This window comes from Strigops habroptila, chromosome 3 (assembly GCF_004027225.2).
Source record: "Strigops habroptila isolate Jane chromosome 3, bStrHab1.2.pri, whole genome shotgun sequence".
Taxonomy (NCBI): domain Eukaryota; kingdom Metazoa; phylum Chordata; class Aves; order Psittaciformes; family Psittacidae; genus Strigops; species Strigops habroptila.
Genome location: NC_044279.2, coordinates 14,942,547 through 14,959,347, shown reverse-complemented (window position 1 = coordinate 14,959,347; position 16,801 = coordinate 14,942,547). Strand labels below are relative to the sequence as shown.

The 16,801-nt window shown below is 40.5% G+C and overlaps 1 protein-coding gene across 1 annotated transcript in view; it reads right to left on the bottom strand.

Moving 5' to 3' along the window:
• The window catches only part of PRKAR2B (protein kinase cAMP-dependent type II regulatory subunit beta), an 84,504-nt gene that overhangs the window by 11,207 nt on the left and 56,496 nt on the right, over window positions 1-16,801 (bottom strand). Inside the window, exons 3-4 of the mRNA XM_030479812.2 lie at window positions 12,572-12,624; window positions 11,370-11,453 (exon numbers count right to left, since the gene is read on the bottom strand). Of these exons, the coding sequence (XP_030335672.1) occupies window positions 11,370-11,453; window positions 12,572-12,624 (137 nt within the window). The remainder of the gene's footprint in view (window positions 1-11,369; window positions 11,454-12,571; window positions 12,625-16,801) is intronic.

The following is a 16,801-nucleotide window of genomic DNA, read 5'->3' as shown; positions in this document are numbered from 1 at the left end:
AAAGTGTGTGTGTGCGTCATTGGGAGAGATTGAAAAGCAGGTACAGGCGTTGCCTTTTAAAAACTTTCATGTTTAAATTAATAGGTAATATTACTTCACTGTCCCTATGGAAACTAAAAGGAACTCCTACAGAATCTGCAAAATGGACTAAATGACAGTTAGTTGTCTAAAGCATTTGAAGCAGCACATTTTCTTCCGCTTGCTTTACATCTGAACTGGCAAAGTGGCTCCTCAACCAACAGCCCGTGGCTGCCATTTGAAAACAAGTAGTAACATGCAGAATGCTCTACACTTTAAGGGAGGTTAGAGGGTATACGTTATCCTCTAAATGCAAGCAATGCAAGAAAAATGCATTATATGGTCCCCGATCCTTGGAAATTAAAATACTCCCAAGGCATCTCGGAAAAAAGATTAAACTAACAAGATGGCTATTTACTGTATTGAAGGAATAATACATATAGTTGTAATCTTTTTTCAGTATGCTTCATCCCAAATTTCAGGTTAAAACATTTTCAATCACTTAATTACAAATCAAGCTCACCAAACCACAACTTCTCTGATAGGTAAATCTATGACTCTTTTAGACAACAGAGCACAATTCACAAATGCAATTCCCTTTAAAAAAAAATAATCTTTTAAACACTTCAAGGTATTTTAATACATTTGAGAGCTGTCTATTATCTGCTGAAGTAGCATATGTATTTTAACTTTCTAAGTAAATTGCAGCTAATGTAAAGACAATCAGCCCCTTTCCCAGAGCTTTCTACATAAAATTAAGATAGAGCAGACTGTAATAACCAAACCTGACACGTGTTTTTTGCTTTTACCATAAGAATTGCAAAATTTTCTTGCCCAGCTTGCTCTACATGAATCCTCTTGATTCTCTGCCAGACTGAGACTCAATTTACTGGCACCTTTCATAGTTACTTTGAAAGGATAAAGATGGGTAATTTTAGAATTAAAAAGAAGATCTGTTATCATACACAGAATTAATTCTGGTATTTTGTAAAATGGTGCAGTCTGAAAGCTTTTCCTCCTTAAAGCAGTTCTAGCTTGAAAAAATACATATAAAATAAAACAGGAAGAGGGTTTTTTTATATTAAGTGTTTGTAAATCTGGTATGTGTAATGTCATGGCAATCTGACAATCAATATTCTAAAGAATGATATTTAAAATACAATAAACTTTTTCACAGAAATAAAATCTATAGATCTGAAGTATTCAACATGTGTTGTGCAATTGTTATGGCTTCTCCTAAACTTTCATTATCTTAATACATTTTTTTCAAATATAATAAAGCATCTATTTTTCTTAAAGATAATGCACTTCACAAACATCAAGAACCAAACCTAAAGTTTACATTATTTGAAATTTTATTCTTTATATCGTTTACTTACATACTCTGATTACTATACTCAATAATTATTTTTTTTTTAATTCTAAACTGCAAAGTATGTAAATACTTCAAAAAAAGAACATTTTTGAGAAAAGGAAACCTTTGATTGTTGTCATGAAAGCATGCTTTGATCACCATACTTTGTGATAGAGAAAAGAGAGAATCATAGAATCATAGAATCATAGAATCGTAAGGGTTGGAAAGGACCTTAAGATCATCTAGTTCCAACCCCCCTGCCATGGGCAGGGACACCTTGCCCTAAACCATGTGGCTCAAGGCTCTGTCCAACCTGGCCTTGAAGGCTGAATGGGAAATCAGATTTTCTGAAAGACACATTCACAATACAAAACAAATTCATCTATATCGAGATTTTCTTTTTAATAAATAAATGTCCTTTATTTGCAGTGTAGTTACTGCATTTCTCTCAAAAAGTCTTGCTACCAATTAGACTTTAATGACAGAGCATGATTTCACAAAATAATTTGCTAGACAAATGAATAAACATGACATAGTTACAGCCATCATTAGTGTCTCAATCAGCCTTTCTTTCAAGAGTGAATGTAACTGCTGGGAAGCCAGAGTGCAAAGGAGGATTAGCTCCCTTATCAGTATCAGCCAGCATGATAGGCGTGTCTGGCAGGTTAATAAATGGTTAGAAAGCTGGTGCCATAGTCAGGGGTTTGGCTATTTAGAACATGGGGCTCCATTTGGGAGGCCAGATCTCCTGGAGGCTGGTGGAGCTGGTCTGACAAAGAAGGGGAAGAGCTGTTTTGGTAGGAGGCTTGCCAGGCTGGTCAGGAAAGCTTTAAACTAGATGTGTTGGGGGAGGGGAGCATTGATCCATCCCAACACTCCTGGTCAGTTGCCAGCACCTGTAATAAGTGCTTGGAGCGATGTAGAGATGTTCCAGCTGCCCCAGCCATTGAGTCGGCTTCATTTGGAGCTCGGCTAAGGTTCCTCTATACAAACGCCCGTAGTATGGGGAACAAGCAAGAGGAATTAGAGATGTGTGCAAGGCTACGGGAATATGATGTCATTGGTATCACAGAAACATGGTGGGATGGCTCCTATGACTGGAATGTCGGAATGGAAGGTTACAGGCTGTTTAGAAAAGACAGGCCAGGCAGACGGGGAGGGGGCGTTGCTATCTATGTCAGTGATAGGCTAGAGAGTATGGAACTCTGTCTGGGGATGGGTGATGAGGTAACAGAGTGTTTGTGGGTCAGGATCAAAGGGAAAACAGCAACAGGGGACATTACGGTGGGGATCTGTTACAGGCCGCCTGATCAAGAGGACTCTGTGGATGAAGCGCTCTACAGACAGATAGGAGCAGCCTTACGCTCGCAGGCCCTGGTCCTCATGGGAGACTTCAACCATCCTGACATCTGTTGGAGGGACGGTACGGCCCGGCACAAGCAATCCAGGAGGTTCCTCAATTGTGTGGAAGACAACTTCCTCTTTCAAGCAGTAGAGGAGCCGATGAGGAGAGGTGCCATGCTGGACCTTGTGCTCACCAACAGGGAGGGACTGGTTGGAAATGTGACGCTCCAGGGCAGCCTTGGCTCTAGTGATCACGAGATGGTTGAGTTTGAGATCCTCAGGACGGTGAGAAGAGCGTGCAGCAAGCTCACTGCCCTGGACTTCAAGAAAGCAGACTTTGGCCTCTTCAGGAACCTCCTTAGTAAGGTTTCATGGGATACAGTCCTAGAGGGCAGGGGGGCCCAAGACTGCTGGTCGGTATTCAAGGATCACCTGCTATGTGCTCAAGAGTGTTGCATCCCGACTAGAAGAAAGTGCAGCAGGAGGGCCAGGAGACCTCCATGGACGGACAAGGAGCTGCTGAGGAAACTTAGAGGGAAGAAAGAAGCGTATAGAAGGTGGAAGCGAGGACAGGCGGCCTGTGAAGAATATAGGAGCATTGCCCGGGAAGCTAGGGACCAGGTTAGGAAAGCTAAGGCCCAGCTAGAATTAAGTTTGGCAAGGGATGTAAAAGACAACAGGAAAGGATTCTATAGATACGTAGCAAATAAAAGACAGGCTAGGGACAATGTGGGCCCTCTCCAGAAGCTATCAGGAGAACTGGCTACCATGGATTTGGAGAAGGCTGAGGTTCTTAATGACTCCTTTGCCTCAGTCTTCACCAGCAAATGCTCTGACCACACAACCCAAGTCTTGGAAAGCAAATGCAGGGACTGTGAGAACGAAGACCTTAGGCCCACTGTAGGAGAGGATCAGGTTCGAGACCATCTTAAGAAGCTGAACGTGCACAAGTCCATGGGACCTGATGAAATCCATCCACGGGTCCTGAAGGAGCTGGCGAATGAAGTTGCTAAGCCACTGTCCATCATATTGAAAAATCCTGGCAGTCAGGTGAAGTTCCCGATGACTGGAAGAAGGGTAATATAACCCCCATTTTCAAGAAGGGGAAGGTGGAAGACCCAGGGAACTACAGACCAGTCAGTCTCACCTCTGTGCCTGGCAAAATCTTGGAACAGTTTCTCCTGGAAAACATGCTAAGGCACATGAAAAACAACGAGGTGGTTGGTGACAGCCAACATGGCTTCACTAAGGGGAAATCCTGCCTGACCAATTTGGTGGCCTTCTATGATGGAGCCACGGAACTGATGGACAGCGGCAGAGCAGTTGATGTCATCTACCTGGACTTGTGCAAAGCGTTCGACACTGTCCCGCATGACATCCTTGTCTCTAAATTGGAGAGACATCAATTTGATAGATGGACCACTCGGTGGATAAAGAACTGGCTCGATGGCGGCACGCAAAGAGTTGTGGTAAATGGCTCGATGTCCAGTTGGAAACCTGTAACGAGTGGTGTCCCTCAGGGATCGGTGTTGGGACCGGTCCTGTTCAACATCTTTGTCGGTGACACGGACAGTGGGATTGAGTGCGCCCTCAGCAAGTTTGCCGATGACACCAAGCTGTGTGGTTCGGTTGATACGCTGGAGGGAAGGGATGCCATCCAGAGGGACCTCGACACGCTTGTGAGGTGGGCCGATGCCAACCTTATGAAGTTTAACCAAGCCAAGTGCAAGGTCCTACATCTGGGTCGGGGCAATCCCAGGCACTGCTACAGGCTGGGCAGAGAAGAGATTCAGAGCAGCCCTGCAGAAAAGGACTTGGGGGTGTTGGTTGACGAGAAGCTTAACATGAGCCGGCAGTGTGCGCTCGCAGCCCAGAAAGCCAACCGCATCCTGGGCTGCATCAAAAGAAGCGTGACCAGCAGGTCGAAGGAGGTGATCCTGCCCCTCTACTCTGCTCTTGTGAGACCCCACTTGGAGTACTGCGTACAGTTCTGGTGTCCTCAACATAAAAAGGACATGGAGCTGTTGGAGCGAGTCCAGAGGAGGGCCACGAGGATGACAAGAGGGCTGGAGCACCTCCCGTATGAAGACAGGCTGAGAAAGTTGGGGCTGTTCAGCCTGGAGAAGAGAAGGCTGCGTGGTGACCTCATAGCAGCCTTCCAGTATCTGAAGGGGGTCTACAAGGATGCTGGGGAGGGACTCTTCCTTAGGGACTGGAGTGGTAGGACAAGGGGTAATGGGTTCAAACTTAAACAGAGGAAGTTTAGATTAGATATAAAGAAGAAGTTCTTTACAGTGAGGGTGGTGAAGCACTGGAATGGGTTGCCCAGGGAGGTTGTGGATGCTCCATCCCTGGCGGTGTTCAAGGCCAGGTTGGACAGAGCCTTGGGCCACATGGTTTAGGGCAAGGTGTCCCTGCCCATGGCAGGGGAGTTGGAACTAGATGATCTTAAGGTCCTTTCCAACCCTTACGATTCTATGATTCTATGATTCTATATATCCTTTTGTATCACCTAAAGCAGGGATGATACGGTTTTCTTTCCTCTCTTACTTAGACCAAGATAGTATCTACCCTAGTTTTATCCCAACTTAAATGAACTGTGCTAGCAAAGTTCTTTTGTGTATTTAGATCAGTCAGAACCAGAGACTACAACTAGAAGTACAAACTGAACAGGACCAGGGGATGGTCTCAAGCACTGACATGATATAGTTTGGGCTGGTTTGCTATTGGTGCAATTGTCAGCACAGCTGGTAGAGTTTTGGCTTTGCCAACTCTCACTCCTCCTGACAAGTTCTGCTCCTGGCTTGGAGGAATGCTTGAGCCAGGGCTTCCTCCCAGAAAAGGTAAAACCACCCTGGTTAGTTGCTTGGTTTGGTGGGGTTAGGAGGAGAGGAGGGTACAAGAGAGTTTAGTTTTATTTATGTATGTATGTCATACTGCACTGCGTGGCCTCAGGGACAGAGAATGTCCTCTGATCTAGTTCGCTGTTACCAATTACTGAACTGAATAAAGGTGACAAGAATGGAAAATGTCAAAATAATCTACTGCAGCCAGTCAAACTCTGCCTTTGGGCATCCTTCTTAATTTCATGACAAACAAAATCTGTATTTCTAGTCAATCGAATGACATTTTCCCTGTAATTAAAGTCTTCAAAATACTGAGGAATAAGGAAACATTTAATATGAAGGGTATGTGACTATGACTGATAACTAGTAAAAACAAACCAGTTAGCAAGTAGGTATTCTTGGTCACAAAGATAGGTATTCTTTAGTCTGTGAATCCACAGCTCTTCTACTGCCCCTGAGTTCATAAATCACTTTATTAATTAATGCTCATTATGATATTAAGAAGGTAATGAAGCAGACAGAAAACCAGAGCAGGAAGTAGGGGGAAAAGAAAAAAAGGCGCGACAGAAATAGTTCGCAAAACATAGGGAGGGAAGCCATGGGAAGAAACGGATTTCTTAATCAACAAGTCAGGACAAGTCAGAGTAAATTACAGAATTCATGTCTACAGGTCTCTGCATTTGTTTTTCAGAAAAAAACCATGTACATATGCTCCCCTGAAACTCTGATATGAATGTCAGCAGCACCACTGATCCAATTCAAAAATGTTTAGCTCTCTTGTGTAATATCCACTTGTCAACTAATCAAAAGGCATTTAATTCTTCACTATCAAATAATCTTATTTGTATTTCAATGTGTAATCAGTATTTCCAAGCAACAATATTTTCCTTAAGAATATACCTTAACCTTCCTTCACACAGTTCTATGTTAAGTTAGTATTCTGCCTCTCCAGTATCATGCAGATGCCCATCAGTCAGGCTCAGTAACACTTTTTGTATTTTGTAACTAGTCCTCTGAGTAAGTTGGCTGATTCTTTCTGCCAGTTGGCTAAAAAAGAGCAGAAATAATTCAGAGTTGCAAAGAGTTTTCAGAATTCTTCAGCCAAAGATGAAGCACCATAAATTGGGCAGTCCTTTTGCAGAACATCTTCAATAACTGATTATAGAATCATTGAATCATTCAGGTTGGAAAAGACCCTTAAGATCATTGAGTCCAACCATTAACCTAGTATTGCCAAGTCCACCACTAAACCATGTCCCTAAGCAGTGATAAATATATATAAATGCTACTGTGGGCATGACTAATCCACAGTCCACACAGCTGTTCTGAATGATGAAGCCCAAGACTTTTATTTTGTCACTTTGATCCTAATGGCACCTTACACAAAGATGAAGAATTAGATGAAGAATAAACTGTTCTGGCAAACTTGCTTCCAGATCTCCCTTTTTATGAGGGTTGCGCAGAACCTCCCTCATCTTATCTGAATGTGTGCCAAAACACAGGCATCTATCGTATGCCAGGCAGAGGCGTGAGCCCTGTGCATTCAGACAGGGAGAGCTGAGAACACCCATCTCAGCGTGACAAGGGCAGAGCCAACTCAGGCAGGAAGGGCTGCAGGCCAGTCATGCCATAGGGACAGCCCAGTAACGTGACCTGTGTGTGACAAAGTGTGCATGCGGCTCAGTCCCTAGTCCTGCTTGCCGCACTCTTTCTGATACAATAGGCAAGGTGGAGAGAATCCCCGTTTCATAGATCTGATGTAAGTATTAATTTTGCTTTAGGGAAACACAGAGGATTAAGTGCACATCTAATTTTTTTGGGAACCCAGTAGTTTGCAAAGAGTTTTGTGCCACTGAAGAGGGCAGAGTATTAACTCTGTTCAGGCATTCTGCGCTCACTCATATATAGACAGATCTATCCATGTATTTCCATTAATTGCTCCAACATCTGTAGTCCTAATTCTTTACCAATATTTTTAAAGACATAAGGGCATTATTAGAATCTTCTGTTAGTAGCACTTTTCAAGGAATGCTTTGGCCTTAAGTATGAGTCCACTATTCATAAAATACTTTTGCATTATGCTTTCTTTCATCTTCCAGTTAATCAATTAGAATTGATTAATCAATATTTGTTCACTTTTATAATAATTCTCCAGGTGCATGAGTGGCAATATGCCCAGAAATTGCTCTTGCATATTTGTGAAGAATATGTATAATTTATTACCTTTTAGAAAAGGTTCCAGACCTATCTGAAACCTTCTGTAAACCATTATCAGGGCAAAGGTCTCCAAAATAACATTTCCCTGAAAGAGAATAGATGATCTTACACTGTTTCTGAATTTTTGCGGGAAATAAGGATTCAAACTTTAAGTGCAAGGGTGTGACACAGCTTTGATGCTACCGGTCCCTTGAGCCACCCTGTAATTCTGATAATAGGTTCATCAGTTTTTTTAACTGCTGGCCATAACAGCCAAACCAAATAGCCTATTGTTAATCAGTCCCAGAGTAAGTTTCCTCTTAAAAGACAAAACCAAAAGCATAACTTCTCTAAATTGCATTGTAAAAAGGAAGAGTAGAAGGCTGTGTTGGCCACTAGGTGAGATGCTGCTGCTGCTACTCCTCCCAGTGATGAAACAGTTGTTATGCTGAACAAAGACAAATTCCAGTAACAGAGACTTGGGGCTTATCCTCAGTAATGGCCCAAGGCATCTGGTCATCATCTTGTTTTCTCCTTGCTGGCTTATACAAAGTGAAATTGTAGGGGAAAGAGGACATGCAGCTTCTGATTCCACTGCCAGTAACCTCCAACATCCGGAGCATGAAACAGTATCATGCTTTGTGCACGCATGTAGAGCAAGCAGCTTGCACACCACATCAATCCTGCTTCTGGTTTAATGATACCCTTATCTTATCCTTCCAGTCAAATTAAACAACAGTGTGTTAGGGTGGGATGAAGTTTTAAGAAAATGTGGACTCCATTTAACATCATGTACTGAAGGCAATTCTGATCATGCCTTAAGACATGTTGTTATACTGTATTTGAGAGTAGTGTCCTATCTAGGAATGGCCTTTGCTAAAAGGCCATCATAGAAAAGCCATTAAATACTTTACATTGTCTCTTCCCCTTTAACTCACTGACTTCTGAAATAATGTTTTTCATACACAGAACTATAGCAGAAAGAGGCTGAAGATAAATGGAAGAAAAAAAAAAGTGGAAGTGAGAGATGCTATCAATACGCAGCTTGACTTTTGTTCCAGAGACTTTTAGCAGCTGAAGATACTATCTCTCTCCAAGATCAAGGACTTTTTTTTTACTAATACACCAGAAAACAAACTGCAGCAGCTGGCACCACGTGCGCTTGTGCTACAGGGTGGAGAGGCAAAGGTGAGGAAGAAAGCTGGGACAGGAACATTTAAATTACTGCAACTACACTGGCAGAGCTCAAGTCACTGCCTAGCAGCAGAACAAGAAGGAGGAGTGGGAGAAGTCCCCTGGGGAACTACAGATCTTGGTTCCACAGGACGAACAAGCCAGACTGAAGAAGGCTACCTTTTAATATTCTTGCTATCTTCAGAGTTCAGTAGCGTTCCAATGCCTTTTATGAGCAACACTATTATAACGAAAAACTAGGAGCAGATTTCAAGGCATTGGATGGCAGAGCTACACAAGGGGAGGACTGAGCTAAGAAGTCTTCTGCTGAACACCTGTAAGAGACTACGGGAACTGTCAGCAATTACAAGTAACTGATTGAGAAGCAAATTTAAAAAAAGAAGTTCAAAACATCAAGGGGATACAGTATCAAGACAGCAGCACAGTCCTGAGAAGATGTCCACTAACAGGGGAAGTAAACCCTCAGTATTACATGGAAGAGTTATAGAATCATAGAATAGTTAGGGTTGGAAAGGACCTTAAGATCATCTAGTGCCATGGGCAGGGACACCACACACTAAACCATGTCACCCAAGACTCCATCCAGCCTGGCCTTGAACACTGCCAGGGATGGAGCATTCACAACTTCCTTGGGCAACCTGCTCCAGCGCCTCACCACCCTCACAGTAAAGAACTTCTTCCTTATATCTAACTTGAACTTCCGCTGTTTAAGTTTGAACCACCCTGGAACAGTTTAATGCTCTATGCCTACACAAGATTACAAAGTAAATAGATCCCCATCCTGCAGCCCAAGTGGCTGATGACTATTCAGACAGAAGATTGAGTTCTCACTGGAAGGAAAAGCAGATCACATCCAGAGGATTGATATTGTAAGAAGATATTACCAAGAAACCGTGTAAAGCAAGAACCAGGAAAGCAGTATCTCAAAATTAACATCACGGCAGGCTCCAGAAACACACAGCATTTAGATCCATTGGGTCACAGGGCTCATAAGAGAGAAATGCTCAGAGGCTCACTAAGAGGGGTCTGCCAAAATGCCATTGGCAGGCTAATGTAACGATAGTCCAGAGAAGAAGAAAGCCAGGACACAGCAACAATAAGGAAAATATACAATAAAGCAATTTCATATCCAGAGCAGATGCTCATAAACCATTTTATATTCCTGAAATTATGTAGAAAAAATAATTAGGGAATGGAAGAGCCAAATTTTTGGGTGACTTTAGCTTGAAAAGTATAATGGAGCAGCTAATTAGCTACCTATTAAACAGACAGCATGAGAGAGGAAGTCATGTGTCAGGAAGTCATGTGTCAGGATCCCTAGTGTCCCAAGATGCACACGTATTGGCACCTACATTGAGGCTTTTGATGCCCTCCTATAGCTCTAATGGCAGGGTTCTGCAAAGCTGGGGGTCTGTGGCTCACTGTTCCTCTCTGTGAACAGGTATGCAGGGCCAGGACTCAGCCTTTGTGCAGACAAAAGCAGGAGGTGGAAACCTGCAGCATGAATTAACTTGCCTTCTCTGTAACAGCACCTGACTTCCAAACAGAGCTGCAGACTGGACATTCCATTAGCTCCCTCTTGAATCAAATTTAAACCTTTTTGTTCTCATGCTTCAAATTGTGCATAATTATTTCCCTTTCCCCCATGCTCCCTCCCCTGACAGCACTGAATCAATTCGCTTGGGAAAGCATTTGGTGTGCTCTGAGTCATTCCAACCTCGGTATGCAGATTTTGATTGATACACTCTCCTTTCTCCTTAAACAGCCCTGTGCTTCTTTCTAGCATTATCACCTTTGTCTGATCCAGATCACTCATTCACTGCATTTTGGCTCTTTTAAAAGCCCGTAATTGTTTTCATAGGCAATAAAAGGAAATTATCTGTGCAGAAGAAAATTAGTGGTTTTACGGTATCTGTATCAAGTGAAATAATAAAGTAAACACCTCGCTACTGCGTTTCTCTTTCCCTCTATTTCATAACTTGGTTGTTCAATTACATCTATAGCTAAACTGTAGGTTTTGGGGATAATTTTAGGTTTTGATGGAACAGTCAGCACCCTTTTGGATGATGAAAAGTAACCAGTAGAAACAACTTAAACATTCCAGTTAACTGATGAGTTTATATTCAATGTACAGCAAGAAGATTTAAAATAAGAAAATAGAATCATATTAATGTATACATTCATATTAACATGCTTCAAGACTATCATTCATGGTGGTGAACAAATAAGCCTATATATATGACATCGGTTATAAAAATGGCATTTTTTGAGTTTATGAAATGGTCACGAAAGCTTACATAAGGGCTTAGAAAAGTCAAATCTGTAAATTTGTTTTGTAAATACATCTGTTCAAATGTTCACGAGAATTTATTCTTAGCAGCACTGCTAAATTTTGTCCATTACAAAGAATTTCTTACCGGATCTAGGTTCTTGAAAAGAAGGATGTCCTTGCATGCCTCCTGCAGTCTGTTTCGTTGATCATCTGTTTTAGGGTGAATAATCTGAGGGATATAACAGAAAAACCTTTAAAGTGGTTATCATACAGCAGCATTAGCTGAACGACTGAGCTAATTCAGCTAGGCATTTTACCCAATATTTTGGCCATGCTTCATAGCACTTTCATTTTAAAACCTTAAAGATTTAAATAAACACTCTATGATAACATTGTATCACCACAACATTAGCAAATGAAGCACTGCTGTATTTAAGATAATAAGATCTTTACATTTGTAGAATCCAGTTCATTTCTGCCAGCCATTCTGGATACTTTAATGTCCACTATTGCTGCATAAACATTACTCTACTACTCTCTAATTATATTTGGAGCATGCATGTTTTATAAAAAGCACCAGTGTCACATTTAGCCATTTCCATGACTACCTCCCAAAGACTACTTCGTGAAATAGGATCCATGTTAAATTTATATCAGAAGTTTCACCGAGTAAACAACAGAATCGGCACTATCCGAATGAGCCAGAGACCTACTAAATTACCGATGTCTGGTTAATGTGAGTATCAGTCAAGTTGAACTCATGCTTAAAAAGATATGCTAGGTTTCAAAGCCGTGATACTACAAGATAACCTTTTTGACAGTTTTACATGCCAGAAACTGAGTAGAATATAAACATTTAAACTTGTCCTGAAAGTCATACTTATGCTATTTCATATTAAAAGCTAAGTAAATGCCTTTAAAAGGGTGACATAAGTAAAAGAAATAAATATAGGTAGTTATTGCATTGTACATCTGAAAATCTTAGCAATTTTATAATTTACCTTTTTTTTTTCTGCCTTATAAAAAGTAGTAGAATACTGAGGAAACTATTGCAAGATTATGAGGACACCAAATAAGTACTTTTAGGACCAGGTGCTCTCTGGGCAAACAGTTGCACAAAAATGTTTCATTAACAGACCATATATCAAAGATATGCTAATTTAGAATAGTACTTACATCAGGTCCTACATGGGTGACTATTCAACACAAAACCCCAAGAGATTATTAAAGTATATTATAATAAGGATGCTTCTGGAAAGGAATGGTAAGGCTGGTTACATTTTTCTTCCTAAATTTAATGCCTGAGAGCTGATAAAAAATAAGCATTGGACTCAAAGCATTAAATACCCTTGATTCTGCGTCGTCATCTTCCTCATCAGGATTGTAAGCTTCTGCACAAACTGAAATAATAATAATAATAAAAATGCATAATATTAATTCAAATTGCAATAATATTTCACAAGATTTACAGAAGAGAAAACGCATTGCGTGGCACAGTAATAATACGCAGTCATGTAACACACTCAGTAAAGAATCACAGAAGATGCTGCTGAAAGGGTCCATAGCAGGTCATCTCTAAACTGCTGGTGAAACAAAGCTACAGTTGTAGCTTTGTGTATTTGTACATCATTTTTGGACATGTTTTCAGTGCTTTAAAAGACCTCTAATATACTTACAAATTTGTCACCTAACCTATTCCAAGTGATCTTAACTTTCTATCACATTTTTCTTTTCTGATGTCTAAACTAACAATTTCTTGTTAGAATTTAAGCTATCCATACTGGACGCAGAGATCAGATCATTTCCTTCGTCTGTGTTAAGTTCAAGGTGGTTTTGCATTATGGGGGTTTGGCTTTTTCTGTTTGGTTTATTTTTTTTGCAGACTCGAAAACTTTTCTTGCCTACCTATCTTTTACTTTCTAGGGTAACTAATTCTGATTCTTCAACTTCTTCTTTACATGTCATGTTTTTCAGCACTCCAAGCACTCTCACTGCCATTCCCTGAACTCTCTCGCATTATCGCTATCTTTATTGAAGTGGAACGCTCAAAACTTGACCCAGTATTTGAGCTGAGCATTGTGCTGAGTACAACAGATTAATTACTCCATAAATTTTGGGGGCTCTGTGTCTTTTTCATCCATCCGGACCTTTTTTCACAACAGCTTGATTATGCTTACTCATGTAATATTCATGACTTATGTATTTTTCTCAAAACCCACTGCTTAACCAGCTGTCCTGTGTCCTGTATATGGCTATGCTGCATGTAGAACCATGCACTTACACCTATGAAATATTACCTTATTCCCCAAGCCATTTCTCAAATGTGTCAAGATAATTTTCAAATCTAATCGTGTCCTCTGGCATCCTTCCAATCTATTCTCAGCTTTGTGACAATGGCAAATTTAATAATCATACTCTTTAATACATAATCCAATTATTACTGAAAAACCAGAACAGTATTTAAAATAAATTCTTGGGAAATAACACACATGGCAGTGATACTGCAAGAGTTGCTTCAGGGTCACCTTAGCCAACCAGTTTTGCAGCTATATCCCAAACAACTTACATTAAGACACTGCTTGATGTTCCCTAGATTGTTTATAGGGGAGTCTTGTGAGAAAGCATTTGGAAAATTCTTACAGTGAAAACGTAGGACAATTGCTCCTTTTCTTTCATCCCCAAGTTTTAATCTCTTGTTATAGGGTATTAGATAGTTCCAACAAACCCATGCTGATTGCTGTTTGTTGCTTTCCTCCAAGTACTTCAAAAAATGTTTGAATATTTGTCTGTAATTTCTCTAGGAACAAAAATGATCTGTAAATCAGTGATAGGCTTCTTCCTTCTGTTGCCCCCCTGCCCTTTTAAGGATCAGGTTTTCTATTTTCCTGGTTTTTTTCACTCTCTCACATTTTTCTTCTTCAGATTCTCAATGGTAATTGCTAACAGGACTGAGACTGTTGGCCAATTCTTCCAGTTTCCAAGTATAGCATGTCTCAGGCACAGCTAACCTCGGAACACCGAACACATTAAGTACTCCCTGATTTGTCCTTTCTCTATTCTAGGCTGAGTTTTCCATATGCTCTTAATACCACTAGTGAAGACTGATGTGCTTCTGTTAAGCAGTAGAGCATCACTTTCCTGGAACGTGCTCTTACGAGAAATATACTTCCAGAACAATTTCTGTTACTCCTCATGGGTTGAGTTGGTTTTTTTATGCTGTACACAGTCTTTCTTGTTCACATATTTGGCATTGCCTTCTTTGATTATTTGTTTTTTCATTACATCTTCTGCTATTCTTTTGTACTTGTTCTGAATAATCCAAACTAATTTTCTACATGGTTCCTTATTGTTCTTGATATTGAAGAAGTGCTTATATTTTAGACAAATCTATTTTACTATGCTTTTTGTCCTTCTGTGCTGTCTCAATTTGCATTTTTTTATCTTTATATTTTTTCTTTGAGGAACAACCAATTCCTGTAACTTCTTTTCTCCAGACTCCTTTCCAAAGGGATTATGTCCACAAACCTCTCATATCCCTTGGAAACTTGTTATTCTGATTCTTTCACTCAACCTCTTTCCCTTCCTGCAATCTGCAAGCTCTGTCATCCCAGGGTAATTCTTACACAACTGCCTTTCCTCTCACTATTCTTGAACAGTTTCTCCTTTAGAGTTAGTATCAAACAGAATAGCTTCCCCTTCAATTGCTTTTCCCAGTGTCTCAAAATTTGGTTAAGTACATTGCAAAACACACTGGGCAGTTGGTGTTCTCATTTACTGGGTTCCAAGAGATGACTGATTAATTAAAATCTCCCATCATCACCATCCCCTGTACTCTGCCAATAAATATCCCCACCTATCTGATCTGTTTGGTGTCAGTGCAATGCCTGCATAGCGATGCAGCTCATAAAGCTTTTCCCCTTTCAGTAATACTCATAAAGCATCAGTATGTCGAACTCCCTCTACAGGTGGATCACAGGACAAGTGTCTGAACCCAATACACAACAGCAACAGCCTCTCCCTCCTCCTTGTCCTCTCACTGTGTCTTTGCTATACTAGTTCAACCACACTGTTGCTCATGGATTAAGATTTCAGGTCCTCTTGTTTATTCCCCAAATTTGATGTATTATTATACAAACAACTTCTAAAGTAGTGAATAGGTAGACCCATTAACCTCCTCATTACCCCATACAATTAAGGCTATTTCATGGCAAAGTGTATCACTGCACATATGATGCAGAGTCCCAGAGAATGGGACTCCTCACCATATCAGGCACCCATTACACACTAAAATGTCAACTTTATAAAACTTAGCATCTTCGAAAATTTAAAGAAACTTGATACAAGTCCCTCTGGAACTGACTGAAAGATTCCTATCAAGCTTACTAGGAACTGGATTTGGTCCCAAATATGCTCACAAAAGGAAGTCTGCAATCTGTTGAACAATTATAATATTTTACATCTACATAAACAAAATGTTCCAAACGACTGTTTTATGGTACTATAGTTACTTCAATCTTGTCTGAAATAAACCTTAGGGGATTTTATTTAAATACCAACAATAATAATATGCCAAAAAGGCACCATAACCCATCTACTTTGTTTCAGCTGGTATCAGCCTCTGTGCCGTAGTGCATGTATGTGTACATGGGAGGCAAAAAATCTGGATAAAGGTACAGACTGAGTGTATGAATAGTGTGTCTCAACCTGAGGTACAGTTACATCCTGTAACCTTACCTCCAGTAAAACCTCTACATAAAATATATATAAATATATACACAAAACAGGAATTTAATGGCACTAATATTCTTATCCTAGAAGTGACAAGTCTCAGAGAGTCTGGCTGAACATTTAACAGTCTTCCAGAGACACACAAAAGAAACTGAATTTAGCCTCATCCAGGCCCATCCCGAATCATCTTACCAGTCCCTTTCAAATAGCTTGAAGGATCAGCCCAGAAAGAGAATGTTCCTGAGGTCTTCTGTGCCATCTAGTGTCTCTGCTCTAACTTCGCTCTTCTCTGCTAGAAGGCAATTTCAGTCAGTCTCATTAACTGTTTTCAGCAGGTGCCTTCACTAAATATTTCTTCACTGATTACAGACAATGTATTTAAGAACTGCAGCTTCTCTTGGCTAGTGCCCATCTGCCCAAATTTTAAAATTATTTATTCTTATGTTTTTCTGTGATGAGAAACTCTTCTGGTTACAATTCTGTACTTATTGTGCCTTGGCTTATCTTTCTGCCATAATCAAGGCTGAATCTTCCATTTTGGGTCACAACTTAAAGATTATACCAATGCTGTGGCTCTGCTGGTTTAAATACAGAATTTCCTTTCCTTCATTGTTTATTTCAGTAGCCTGTCTTACAGACTTTACAGTCTAGTAACATATTAATTTCTAAGTGCTCACCCCTAGATGTCACTTGGAAAAACTTCATAACATCTTACTTCTGTTCTTGAAATATGGTTTCTGACATTACTACAGTCCACTGAACTTTTCATGACATGAACACTGGGGTTTGGCACATGAGAATCCGAATGACGTAAACCATCTAAAACTAAATGAGATGCCTCTTATGTAG